General features: G+C 44.3%; 1 protein-coding gene across 1 annotated transcript in view; it reads right to left on the bottom strand.

The window, feature by feature from the left end:
• The window catches only part of ctdsp1 (CTD (carboxy-terminal domain, RNA polymerase II, polypeptide A) small phosphatase 1), a 133,591-nt gene extending 121,163 nt beyond the window's left edge, over positions 1 to 12,428 (bottom strand). Inside the window, exon 1 of the mRNA XM_060930356.1 lies at positions 12,084 to 12,428. Coding sequence (XP_060786339.1) covers positions 12,084 to 12,156 — 73 coding nt within the window. The 5' untranslated portion in view covers positions 12,157 to 12,428. The remainder of the gene's footprint in view (positions 1 to 12,083) is intronic.
• Positions 12,429 to 12,705: the final 277 nt, after the last annotated feature.

Here is a 12,705-nt window from a genome sequence, read left to right on the forward strand (position 1 = left end):
CTTTCGTCCAATACCAAACCAAGTGTAAATAAAGAAGTAAATAAATAATAAATACAAAAATGAGGGATGTAATTTAACTCCCACTGGTTCCTGCCTTCTCGAACACCCCGTATTATGATACTGTTATTGTTCTCTGTTCGTGTTACAGACAAAACATTCGAGGAAACACTGTAGCCGGGACATGACGAGCTGAAGTGTCGTAGTGAACAGAGGGTCAAATCTCAGGACTTGCCCAAGAGCCATTGCTGGGATTTTGAGCCCAAGGCTTCACCCTTGACTGCACAGGAAAGCTTTTGCCAAATTAACACATGTAAACGTAGTAAAATATCTACACTGCGATTACGTAGTTCTATTATTTCGACGCTCGAATTGTGTTGGTTTTATTCATTAAAATGCCCTCAAGGTGAAAAATAACTACAAGTATACAACTTCCCCAAGAATAAAAATTATCCATCAAGCAAGCAATCCATTCCGCTTGTGTGTTTCTGGTTAGCTTATTCAGGGACACGTTAGAGCTACGAGGCGAACGCTGCTGCCAAGTAGCAAAGGTTAATGTCTGCCAATGAGCATTACGTAATAAAGTACATAAAGACTGCAAAAGCAATCCATAATCCAAAAAAAAAAACAACAAGCGTCAAACCTAAACATGCATGCACGCACGACCGGTATGAAGATTTAAAGTGTTGGGTTTTTTTTTTAGATAAAATGCCATTTTTGAAGACAACGTGAAATATTTGTAGCCTGCAAGCCTTGTCAAAACATAACCGGACAGTAGGAAAGAGTTAACCATTTACTCGAGGATGTTTAGGGCACTTTAAAGCATTCCAGCACACTGTTTACTTCGCAGATACTAGCCTTGAGCACAGAGCCGATAAGAAGAACCTCACATTTACACAACACCACGGACAATGCAATCAAGCACATGCAAGGAAACCTTTTTTTTTTTTTTTTTACCCCACCACGTGGGACATCCTGCCATTTTAGCCATCGAGCTGCAGAAAGTGACATGTCCAGCCTTTGACCTGCAGTAAACGACTAAACAGCAGCACAGATTTAGTCCACGCTGGCACGGCTCATGATCCTTCCTCCAGTCCTGGTCGAGCAGGACAGGACCTTTTGCATCGAATAACACTGAGGAGACTTTAAAATGTGAGAAAGTATCAAGTCAAGCCAAGAATATACTCAAAACAATACAGGAAGTAACACTTCTGGACCACACTGCTCATTCTACTCGCACACTGAATATGGGTTTGGTCTGAAACAAAATTTAAAAAAAAAAAAAAAGGGTGCAATATAAGACAAACACCTCAACCTTTCAGTCACACTTAGCTAGGAGGAGGAGTTATATCAACTTATTCTATCTACATTCACTAGATATGAGCAATCGCGTGCGCCGATTGACTACTCTACTACTAGGATATCAGCTCATATACTGTACCTACTGTGAGTAGAGAAAAATAAAATGGCGGCGCGTGTTGCTGAATCAACCGAGGATGAAATAAAAACTCTACTTGAAAACAAAACCTCAGAAAATACAAAAAGCAACAAATGGGTTTTGGAATGAAAGTATTTTGTGGTAAGAACGTATTTTTTTTTTATTATTTCAAGATTTATTATTATTATTATTATCATCATCATCATCGGGCAGCACGGTGGTGTAGTGGTTAGCACTGTCGCCTCACAGCAAGAAGGTCCTGGGTTCGAGCCCCGTGGCCGGCGAGGGCCTTTCTGTGCAGAGTTTGCATGTTCTCCCCGTGTCTGCGTGGGTTTCCTCCGGGTGCTCCGGTTTCCCCCACAGTCCAAAGACATGCAGGTTAGGTTAACTGGTGACTCTAAATTGACCGTAGGTGTGAATGTGAGTGTGAATGGTTGTCTGTGTCTATGTGTCAGCCCTGTGATGACCTGGTGACTTGTCCAGGGTGTACCCCGCCTTTCGTCTGTAGTCAGCTGGGATAGGCTCCAGCTTGCCTGCAACCCTGTAGAACAGGATAAAGCGGCTAGAGATAATGAGATGAGATCTTTAAGCATTAAAATTTGTCGATCTGTTGTGTCTAAAGCTGTTCTGTACCTCGGCACGAGAGCAAGACGGCACTTTCTACAAAAAAAAAAAAAGTCAATTCGTCCAGCCATCGATAGGTTTTTAAGAACTCCGCCGAAGCGGAAATGATTTTGACAGACAAGTTTTTTTTTTCTTAATTTATCGAATTTTCAAAAAAAAAAAAAATTTAAAATACTCCTTTTCTCAAAATCCAGTGAATGTCAATAGAATAAAACAGTTATTCCGCTCAATTTCGTCATACATGGATTATAGCTGACTCAGAGCTACACGATTTCATGTACGACTCAATTTCCTGGAGTAACTCCATGATTTTATACCACGGCACTGTTGAATTTTCGATTTGGATTAGTCAGAAGGTTTATTGATAATACAGGGTGTTTCAAAAAATTTTATATTATTGAGATGTAAGTATCCCAGAAACTACATAGTCTAGGCAAATGAAACTGAACAGGCTTAAAGTGCATATTCTGGACCAATTTCTTTTTTTTTTTTATATGAAAGTATGTCCCTTTACACACTCATCCAGAAGGGTAATTTTGCACAAGGCCATCTGTCTACAGCAGAAAAAAATAAAATAAAACACGTCTGGAAAAATCCCAAGGGAGTCTGGAGCCAGATTCGTGACGTCACCTGCGGAAGCGCCAGCAGGCTGCGCGAGCTTTGCACGGTTTCAGTGCACAGCCTGTGTAGACCAAGCGCTCCCATTTCTCTCTCATTGTCCGGTCTTTTGGAAAACGATGAGTACTAATCCCATCAAGATTGGTGTTGCTACACCCTCCTACGATAGTCTGGTTAACACCAGACCATATCACAAGTGAAATATGGTCTGGAATCCGCCTATTGAATTTCTCGTAGGGGAGGTGTGGTTTACGATTGTCAACGGCCGTTTATTGGACGTCGCGAATGTCTATCATTTGGCGTATACGTAGCCCATGGCCAATCATGGCAGTTGTACCCGGTGACGTAGTTAGAGCGATGAAGAAGATGAAGAGGCGAAGAAAGACTGAAACGCCAAACGCTGTTCTTTTTTTAAAACAAACTTTCACTCTAAACTATTCATAATGGTGTCTAAAGCTTGATCGAAAGTTTGGTTCGTATCGCTCGCCGTCATGTTAAATGTGATCCGTAAACAGTCCCAAATAAACTCCAAGCTTCCGTTTGTCGAGTAGTACGCGTCACCGTCTTTCCACCCCTCCCCACTCTCTGATTGGCTCCCTAACTCAGGCGAGCCTTTAGACCATAGTTTCCATGCTGTCTTTTCAGATCGGAACGATTGTGCAAAGCAGCATGGGATTTCCCAGGCTACTCCTACGATACATCCGTTAACCATTTTAATAATTACGCGATAACGTTGAAGAAATTTGCAGAAAACCACCAGGTCGTTTTCTCATAAACAAACCAGCGCTGACATAGGATTCAGAAGGAGGCGTCCCGCACGCGATGTCACGAAAATCAGTGTTTGCCGGGAAATCCAAATGCCAAGTTTTTTCAGAGGCGGACCAATTCACCTCAAATGGCTTGATTTCAACTGAATTTTTCTGGTATTGTGCAAGGTAAAAAAAAATTGCAGAGAATTACACTGATCTTTAACGTTGAGCAATGTAAGATTTATTCCTTAAAATTTTAATGAGAAACTCAAAAGGTATGTGGCTTCCATGAACGATTTCACAAATTTTCAATATTCGCGAACCCGCTCGCTCGGCCGTCTCTTCCGATGCTGGTGGTCGTCCAGATCCTTTTGCCCTGCGCAGACAGCCTTCCTCTTTGAACATTTTGTCCCGTGTCCAAATCTGCATTGCAGTTGGTGCATTTTTACAGAATTCTCTCATAAATACACGCTGTAGAGTCTTGTTCGACTGTGTTCAAGCGTACTCTAACACACAAAGGCTACGTTCACACTGCAGGCTGAAGTGACTCAAATCCGATCTTTTCGCCCATATGTGACCTGTATCCGATCTTTTATTGACAATATGAACGACACAGATCCGATTTTTTCAAATCCGACCCAGGCCGTTTGGATATGTGGTCCTAATTCCGATTCCTATCCGCTCTTTTCATATGCGACTTCAGTCTGAACCGCCAGGTCGCATTCATCCGACTTACACGTCATCAACAAGCCACAAACGTCACTATTCTGCGCTGAAGTAGGCGGCGGGTCTCTCAAAAAAAAGTTACAACAACATGGCGCATAATGACATCAATGCGAGGGATGCTTCGGGCTGTGAAGGTTCTGAATCTTCTCAATGGAAGGACGCAGAGGTTAGGGAGCTGATTTCCATTTGGGGGGATGCAGCTATTCAAGCTAGATTGGATGGGTCATACCGCAACCGGGCGGTTTTACTTCCGTAAACACTGGCCATGCTCACTGCGTGTGACGTCGTCGTATCCTGCAATGCGCATGCGGAACACTTTTAGGTCGCTTTTCGTTCATACTGAGGATCACATACAAGTCGCATATATTTGTTAATGTGAACGACCTCACAAATCGGATTTCACAAAAAAATCGGAATTGAGCATTAAGCCTTGCAGTGTGAACGTAGTGAAAATGCCTTTTCTTTTCCAGTAAATGGCATTTCTATACCGAAAAAGATAAACAAAAAACATGAAAATTTTGACCCGTTTCCACACGTGCTGTGAAAATTCAAGGTCAGTAGAATGAGAATTGGCAAAGTTATTAGATTGTGAAATGTCAAATATTTTGAAGACACCCTGTACTATGGCATTACGTTTTCTGACACAGGAAAGTCTTGCGACAGAGAGCTTTGCGGTTTCTCAGTAATATGACAAGCTGTTCTTTATTATGATGATTTTTTTTTAAATCTTATTAACTTCAATAGAGAGGGGCGGCACAGTTAGCACGGTCGCCTCACAGCAAGAAGGCTCTGGGTTCGAACCTCACAGCCGGCGAGGGCCTTTCTGTGCGGAGTTTGCATGTTCTCCCCGTGTCCGCGTGGGTTTCCTCCGGGTGCTCCGGTTTCCCCCACAGTCCAAAGACATGCAGGTTAAGCCTAGGTCACAACCGGACGTACAATTTTTTGGCCGTGCGATTTTTATCGTTTCCCCAAATCGCTGCGTTTTTTTTGTTCGTGGAGAAAGACGCACGTTGGCCACAAGTTTGTCTTGCAACCTGAAAAAAACGTAAGCGCCCGTAGAGTTTGTTTGACATGACAAAGAACCTCTGCGGCTCGAAAATCAGCACGTCACACGCGCGCCCTCCGTGCGTTTCTTGCGTTTTTTGCACGTAGACCGGCCGTAGGAGCACGTACGGCCGGTTGTGACCGAGGCTTTAAGTAATATGGATAGATTGGGAAGGGTTGCGTCGTGTCAGGAAGGGAATCCGGTGTAAAAAATGTATGCAGATCGTGATGATCCGCTGTGGCGACCCGTAACGGGAGCAAAAGAAGAAGAACAACTTCACTAGACTCAACAGAGGAAAAAACAGGGCTGGTGTGGGAACATTTAGCTGTTTTTCACATAATAAACTTGTTTCATGGCCATTACAGTCCATCAAATGTAACTTTTTATGAAGGGATAAAATTATGAGGCATCATTCTTCAATAAAATCTTATTGTTAAGAGGAATAAGAGCAATACAGTAAAACACTTCCATTATCAGCATGTTCCTGAAATTATTACACAGCTTTGATGAATACTCAATTCTGATTGGTCGATTATGGCATTTTATGGCCAGTTAGTTCTGTAGAACAGACCGTCGTTATGGACCAAGCCATTACCAAAAACGATTTAAAAAAAAATCACTTTTAAATCATTATCATAGCTCAAATTATTGATTTCTTTCATAAGCAGTTGTGTAACGAGCAGGACAACGTACAGTGAGCCAGTTGTTATTGCGCAACATACACCCCTTCAGGGTGATTCAAAATCCTTCTGCTTTGCTTCGTAGTAATGACCGGTTTGCTGTATATTTAAGTTACTCCACAAAATCGACTCGGACATCATGAGCTGATAGCTGACGAGGCGCGTAGCACTGAGTCGGCTATAAGCCATGTACGACGAGATTGAGTGGAATAACTGTTTTATTCTGTCCAGGTTCACTGGATTTTGAGAAACGGAGCATTTTTATTTTTTTTGCAAACTCAATAAATAAAACCTTTATGCAAAACGTCCGACAAAATCATTTCTGCTTAGACGGACTTCTTAAAAACCTCTCGATGGCTGCACGAATTGACTTTAGTGTTGTTTTTCTTGTAGAAAAGCGCCGTCTTGCTGTCGTGCCGAGGTATAGAATAGCTTTCGACATTTATTTTATTCTTCCTTGGACGTTTCAGTTCTGTTCAGTAATTTTGAAACTTCTTCGAGCTTTTGGACCAGTCTGAAAGAAAAAAACAAACAAACAAACAAAAAAAAACCCTAATCTTAACACTTAAAGATGAAGAATGTAAACAAACCAGCAAAATGACAGCAGCAATTAGTGAAGTGAGATAATAATTATTATTCTTGAAAAAAAAAAAAAGATACATTCTTACCATGAAGTATTTTCATTCCATATTTTGTTGCCTTTTTTTGGGTTTTGTTTTCGACCAGAGTTTTTATTTCGTCCTCGGTTGGTTCAGTAAAACACTCCGCCATTGTGCTTTTCTCTTCTCACGGTAGGTATATGACAGGGGTTTTTTCTAGAAAAATTTAGTATGAGGACGCTCACCATGGCGAGGGAGCGAAGCGGGGGGGGGGGGGGGGGGGGGGGAATGGTGCCAGTTGTCCGTCCTCCCCCCCCGCCATGTGAAGCCTTTGAAAAATTGAGGCTACAATGGGACATTCTGAGGCTATCTGAGAGGGAAATTGTAACAAATTGTCTGTCAACATTGAAAAAGAAAGAAGTAATCTTCTTTTGCCCTGGACAGTCTTTGGCTTTCTTCCGTTTCGTGCCGCGGGATGACATCTTTAAATGCCCAAGGCCAAGTTTACATTAGACCGTATCTGTCTCGTTTTCTTCGCAGATGCACTGTCCTTTTACATTAAAACGCCTGGAAACGCTGGGAAACCGGAATCCGCCAGGGTCCACGTATTCAATCCAGATCGTGTCTGGTCCGGTGCTGTGTAAACATTGAGGATACGCGGATACGCTGTGCTGAGCTCTAGCTGGCGTCATCATTGGACAACGTCACTGTGACATCCACCTTCCTGATTCGCTGGCGTTGGTCATGTGACGCGACTGCTGAAAAACGGCGCGGACTTCCGCCTTGTATCACCTTTCATTAAAGAGTATAAAAGTATGAAAATACTGCAAATACTGATGCAAATACTGCCCATTGTGTAGTTATGATTGTCTTTAGGCTTGCCATCCTTCCACTTGCAAGTGGTAAGTGACGCGCATGCCCGACATGCACTGAGATCACACACACAGCGGCTCAGTCCCGAATTACTGCTCGTGCACTTCACTCGCGCGCTCTGTGAGCTGCACAGGGCCGGAGTGCGCACCCTCCAGAGGGCACTCGCTGTTCAGGGCGGAGTGATTTGGAGCGCAGGATGCCTGCGGAGCCGAGCGTATCCGTGCATTGGCGTTGCTGTGTGCACGCGAATCGTTTTAAAAACGTTAATCTGATGATCCGCTGATACGGTCTAATGTAAACCCCACCCAAGTGTCAACAAAAACAACTCGCGAACTACTTCTGTCAAAAGCTCCTGCGCCGGTGGGTGAAAGGTCATTCAGTCTCGAGAAATCTCGCTCTACAAGTCAGCTGACCTTGTATGTAACCCATGTCAAATCTCGTGAGAGCAGCCGCGACAACTAAACAACATGGCGCCTCAGTCTGGAAAACGCCAATTCGGATTGTTTTTGCACCGTCTGGCGGTGTATCTACTATGACTGGAATATTTTTGGAGTAATTATAACGTATTTGATGATCAGACACATTGTCACGTGGTGTTGCTGGGATGTTTTCACGGAGAAAAGATCGTTTTGAGAAAGATCGCATGTTGTGCAGTAGCATATAAGTGCATGGCCTAAGTGTGACTTGGGGTTCAATAGGCATTTCGGTAAGGGGGCGCACTCCGAGAGTAAGAGGGCACAGCGCCCCTGTTCCCCGGTTTAGACCAAAGCCTGTATGAGCTGATATCCTAGTAGTAGAGTAGCCAATCAGAGCGTGCGATTGCTCATATCCAGTGAATGTGGATAGAATAATATCCCTGAAAAAAAAAAAAAAAAATCACCTTTAAAGTGGTAATAAGCAAAGAGGCAAGTTCATATATGATGTAGTAAACGCTTGAAGTGGTAATTGTCAGGCCGCATCTCATAACCGTCATGAATATTTTCCCATAACAGTAAGTTCCGCTGTGCTTTATTGCTCACCGATATATTTCCCGCTAAGCTGTTAATTAACCAAACACCACATCATAAAGAAGGTCCTGTAAATCCTACGCTTCATGCTTTAGATCAGATCCCAACCTCTCCAAAAAGTCAACCAATAATAAACAAACATGCTGCATTGTTTACACTGTCTGTGAAGGTTCTCAGTCATCCAGGTCTTCGTAAACTATAGGTGCTAAAGAAGGCAACTGGACTTGCTTGAAATCCCTGAAGATGTTTCACCTCTCATCCGAAAGGCTTCTTGAGTTCTGTCTGACTTCCAGGTATTTAATCTCTAGTGGACCAAAAGCAACCCTAAGGAGAGTCGTTGAGGTCACATGGATTGTTGAGGCACCACCTACAATGCAGTCCTTGGCACACTTCCCAGAAAACTGAGTACACATCCACACCAAGACTCAGCTGACTTCAATGACTGACAGGATGGCAGAGAGAGCCAATGACCTACAGATCACCCTAACGACCCTCTAGGCTGCTAACACCGTTCACACCCGGCCTCTGGTGACCCTACAGGATGGCTGAGAGGGTCGACGACCCACGTGGCCTCAAATGACGCTCCTTAAGGTTGCTTTTGGTCCACGAGAGGATAAATACCTGGAAGTCAGACAGAACTGAAGAAACCTTTCGGATGAGAGGTGAAACGTCTTCAAGGATTTCAAGCAAGTCCAGTTGCCTTCTTTAGCATCTACGGTTTGCATTGTGTACACTATGGTCGACCAATAGGCATCAATTTGGCTCGCAGAGGACCTGTGCAGTTCCGTACCTTCCCTGTTGTGAAATAGTACTAAACCTGGTCATTTCCTGAATCAAGTTTCTTCAAACAGGACAAACGAACGGTGCTAGACCTACCAAGAGCAGTAACCAAAATCCAACAGCTGCATCCTTCAGTCCATCAGCACTCCTGATCAGAAATCCCATTTCAACAGCTGGCTTATAATCGGGAACGTAAAGTCAGACCTTTGTATATTTTCACATCAAACATCAGAACATTGAAAAACAACTGAGGTACGGTTGTTGATGCCAAATGGGTTGGTTTGATTGAGCATTTCAGAAACTAATGACTTCTTGGGATTTTCATCCACAACAACCACGTCAAAGTGGTGTGAAAAACAGCAACGAAAAACGCATCCAGTGAGCAGCAGCTCTGCAGAAACGTCTTAGTGATGGTGATCAGCACAAAGATACGGCACCACTAAAAGAACGCTTAAAGCAGTGGAAAAACAAAGTGAGTTGCGCACGCGTGACTACATTTTGTATGGAATGTCGCTTGACCCCGCATTTGTATCTCCTCCAACATGGCCGACATCCGGGTTTCTATTTTGCTTTGACGTCACTTGCAAGTCGAGGATTAGATACCACCGACTCGCCGTCAATGGAAAGTGCCGACCCGAAGACGCTACATTCTCAGTGCTGGGTTAAGAACATTTCACCAGTTACATAATATCTGCTCGGCAATAGGCTTTAGGTTGACGGAAAAGTAGGTGCGACCTAATAAAAGTACCGACAAAGAAACATTCATACCACTGACAGGTGAAGAAGTGAATAACATTGATTATCTCACTACAGTGGCACCTGTCAAGGGGTGGGATATAATCAGGCAGCAAGAAAGACAAGTCAGTTCTTGAAGTGCTGGAAGCAGGAAAAATGGGCAAGCGTAAGGATCCAAGTGATTTTGACAAGGGCCAAATCGTGATGGCTGGATGACTGGGTTAGTTCACACCTTTGTTTTAGCCAGCAGGAACTTTTTCATCAGTTTGTGCTACAGGAGCTCTTCTGTAGGATTGGACCATATGGGCAAGCCTTCGTGCCCCATGTGAACCAATGAGCCTTCGACACCCATGACCCTGTCGCTGGTTCATCAGTTGTCCTTCTTGGGACCACTTTTGTTTGGTACTAACCACTGCATACCAGGAACACCCCACAAGATGCGCCATTTTGGAGATGCTCAGACCCGGTCATCTCACCATCACAATTTGGCACTTGTCAAAGTCACTCAGATCCTGACGCTTGCCCATTTTTCCTGCTTCCAACACATCAACTTCAAGAACTGACTGTTCTCTTGGCTTGCTGCCTGATATATCCACCCCTTGACAGGTACCACTGTAACGAGATAATCAATGTTATTCACTTCTTCACCTGTCAGTGGTATTAACGTGTATTATACAGTATTTAGGCCAAAAGTTTACGGACCCCTGACGCCACACATCACACCCATTTCTCGAAACTGCTGCAACAAATCTGGAAGCGCACAGCTGTCTAGAATGTCGATGTTCAACTTCCAAGTTTGTGAAATGGAAGAACTCGAGTGTCCTGCAGGAAGTCGTGACCTCAACCTCACCAAACTCCAATGGGACGACCTGGAACACCATGGCCTCCACCAGGCCTCCTATCAAGTGCCTAGTGGAAATTTAATGGAAAGACTTCGCAGAAAAGTGGAGGATTAGAACATATCCAGAGCGACGTACGACACGCCTAGGGAGCAGGTAGGGGTCAGGGTAGTATCTCACTGAGCTGCGACAGCTTGCGAACATCATTTGCGAGAGAGTTCCAAAAGTGTCTTGAAACATTCGCAGGGCTTCTCAATTTCCTCGCACGAGTCGCAAAGTGTTGCTCCTTCGTCGCTGAAATTTTGAACATGTTCAAAAAATCCGCGCGACAAAATTTCTCTCAAAATGGACGCAAATGCGTCACGAACCCTTCTCAAGTCAGTTTCCGTAAGACTTCCTCTACTTCCCTGCCTGCCAAGGGAAAGCCGGGCTGCGACTAGTTGAAGACACAAAAATATCTCATCTCATCTCATTATCTCTAGCCAATTTATCCTGTTCTACAGGGTCGCAGGCAAGCTGGAGCCTATCCCAGCTGACTACGGGCGAAAGGCGGGGTACACCCTGGACAAGTCGCCAGGTCATCACAGGGCTGACACATAGACACAGACAACCATTCACACTCACATTCACACCTACGGTCAATTTAGAGTCGCCAGTTAACCTAACCTGCATGTCTTTGGACTGTGGGGGAAACCGGAGCACCCGGAGGAAACCCACGCGGACACGGGGAGAACATGCAAACTCCACACAGAAAGGCCCTCGCCGGCCACGGGGCTCGAACCCGGACCTTCTTGCTGTGAGGCCACAGCGCTAACCACTACACCACCGTGCCGCCCATACAAAAATATGCGAATATCAATTCAGTGCAATTCCAAGTGAAAATTGTCGCCAATTCGCATATTTTATCGCAACTGTGTCTCCAACTAGCTGTAGGCTGTCACAGCCCAGTGAGATACTGGCTTTAGGTACCTTGTTGAAGGGCACTTCAGCTATTCTTGCTGGTCCAGGGAATCAAACCAGCAACCTTTTGGTCCTTAAGCTGCTTCTCTAACCAGTAGGCCATGGGTTTACCCCCCATCACATACATGGGTGTGATGGCCAAATAAGGTCAGGCCAGGTCAAGGTCAGGTATCCAGAATATGCAGTGAGTGTGTGTGTGTGTGTGTGTGTGTGTGTAGTACACAACTTGTTAAATGTATACATTTCCATACATCTATTTGTATAATCTGTTTATGTTTAGATGTAAACATATACTATTTATATGTCTGTGCGCGCACACACACACACCTTTCCGGCCCGGCCATGTGAGTGGCCCCGAGACATGGATCAGAAAAAGTTGTCCCCAGTTTGCGGACTTGTTGTCATTTCCTCACCTTTGTCCCGCAGAGGAGCGCTCGGCTCTTCATCCCGACTCACTTGCGTGATGATGGATGGCGGCGCGTCCATGAAGCTCCACAAAATCCCGCACTGGTGCACTTTCTAAACTTCTCAACTTGCGAACACACACACTCCTGGTGCAGATTCCCCCCACACTGCGCGCCCACAGCCCGATCAGCACTCCAGGAAATGCATCATGCGGACAGAGCGTGACCTGGAGCGGCTTCCTTTTATCTCTGGAACAAAACAAAAATAAATAAAAAACAAAATAACTTTTTTCTTTCAAGTTTCGTTTCTTAATGACAACTTTGTTTCAACATGGAGTTCAGCTCTGCGCTCAGTTTCAAAGATACAAACATGGAACTCGACGGTTTCAAGGCGCCCTGTGTCTTAAAGCGGCGACAGTGAATCGAGCTCTGATGGGCCTTTCCTTCTTCTCCTTCTCCCACATGATGCACAGTCCATCCTGCACCACAGCCTGAAAAAAGAAGACAAGTTGAGACTCGTGTTTATTTCTGAAGTCCGTTCAGTTTAGAAGAATATTTATTTCAGGTTTTCCTAAATAAAGAAAACATAGGTCTTATTGTCAGAAAATATACCCTGTCCAAATACATTACA

This window comes from Neoarius graeffei, chromosome 9, assembly GCF_027579695.1.
Source record: "Neoarius graeffei isolate fNeoGra1 chromosome 9, fNeoGra1.pri, whole genome shotgun sequence".
Classification (NCBI taxonomy): domain Eukaryota; kingdom Metazoa; phylum Chordata; class Actinopteri; order Siluriformes; family Ariidae; genus Neoarius; species Neoarius graeffei.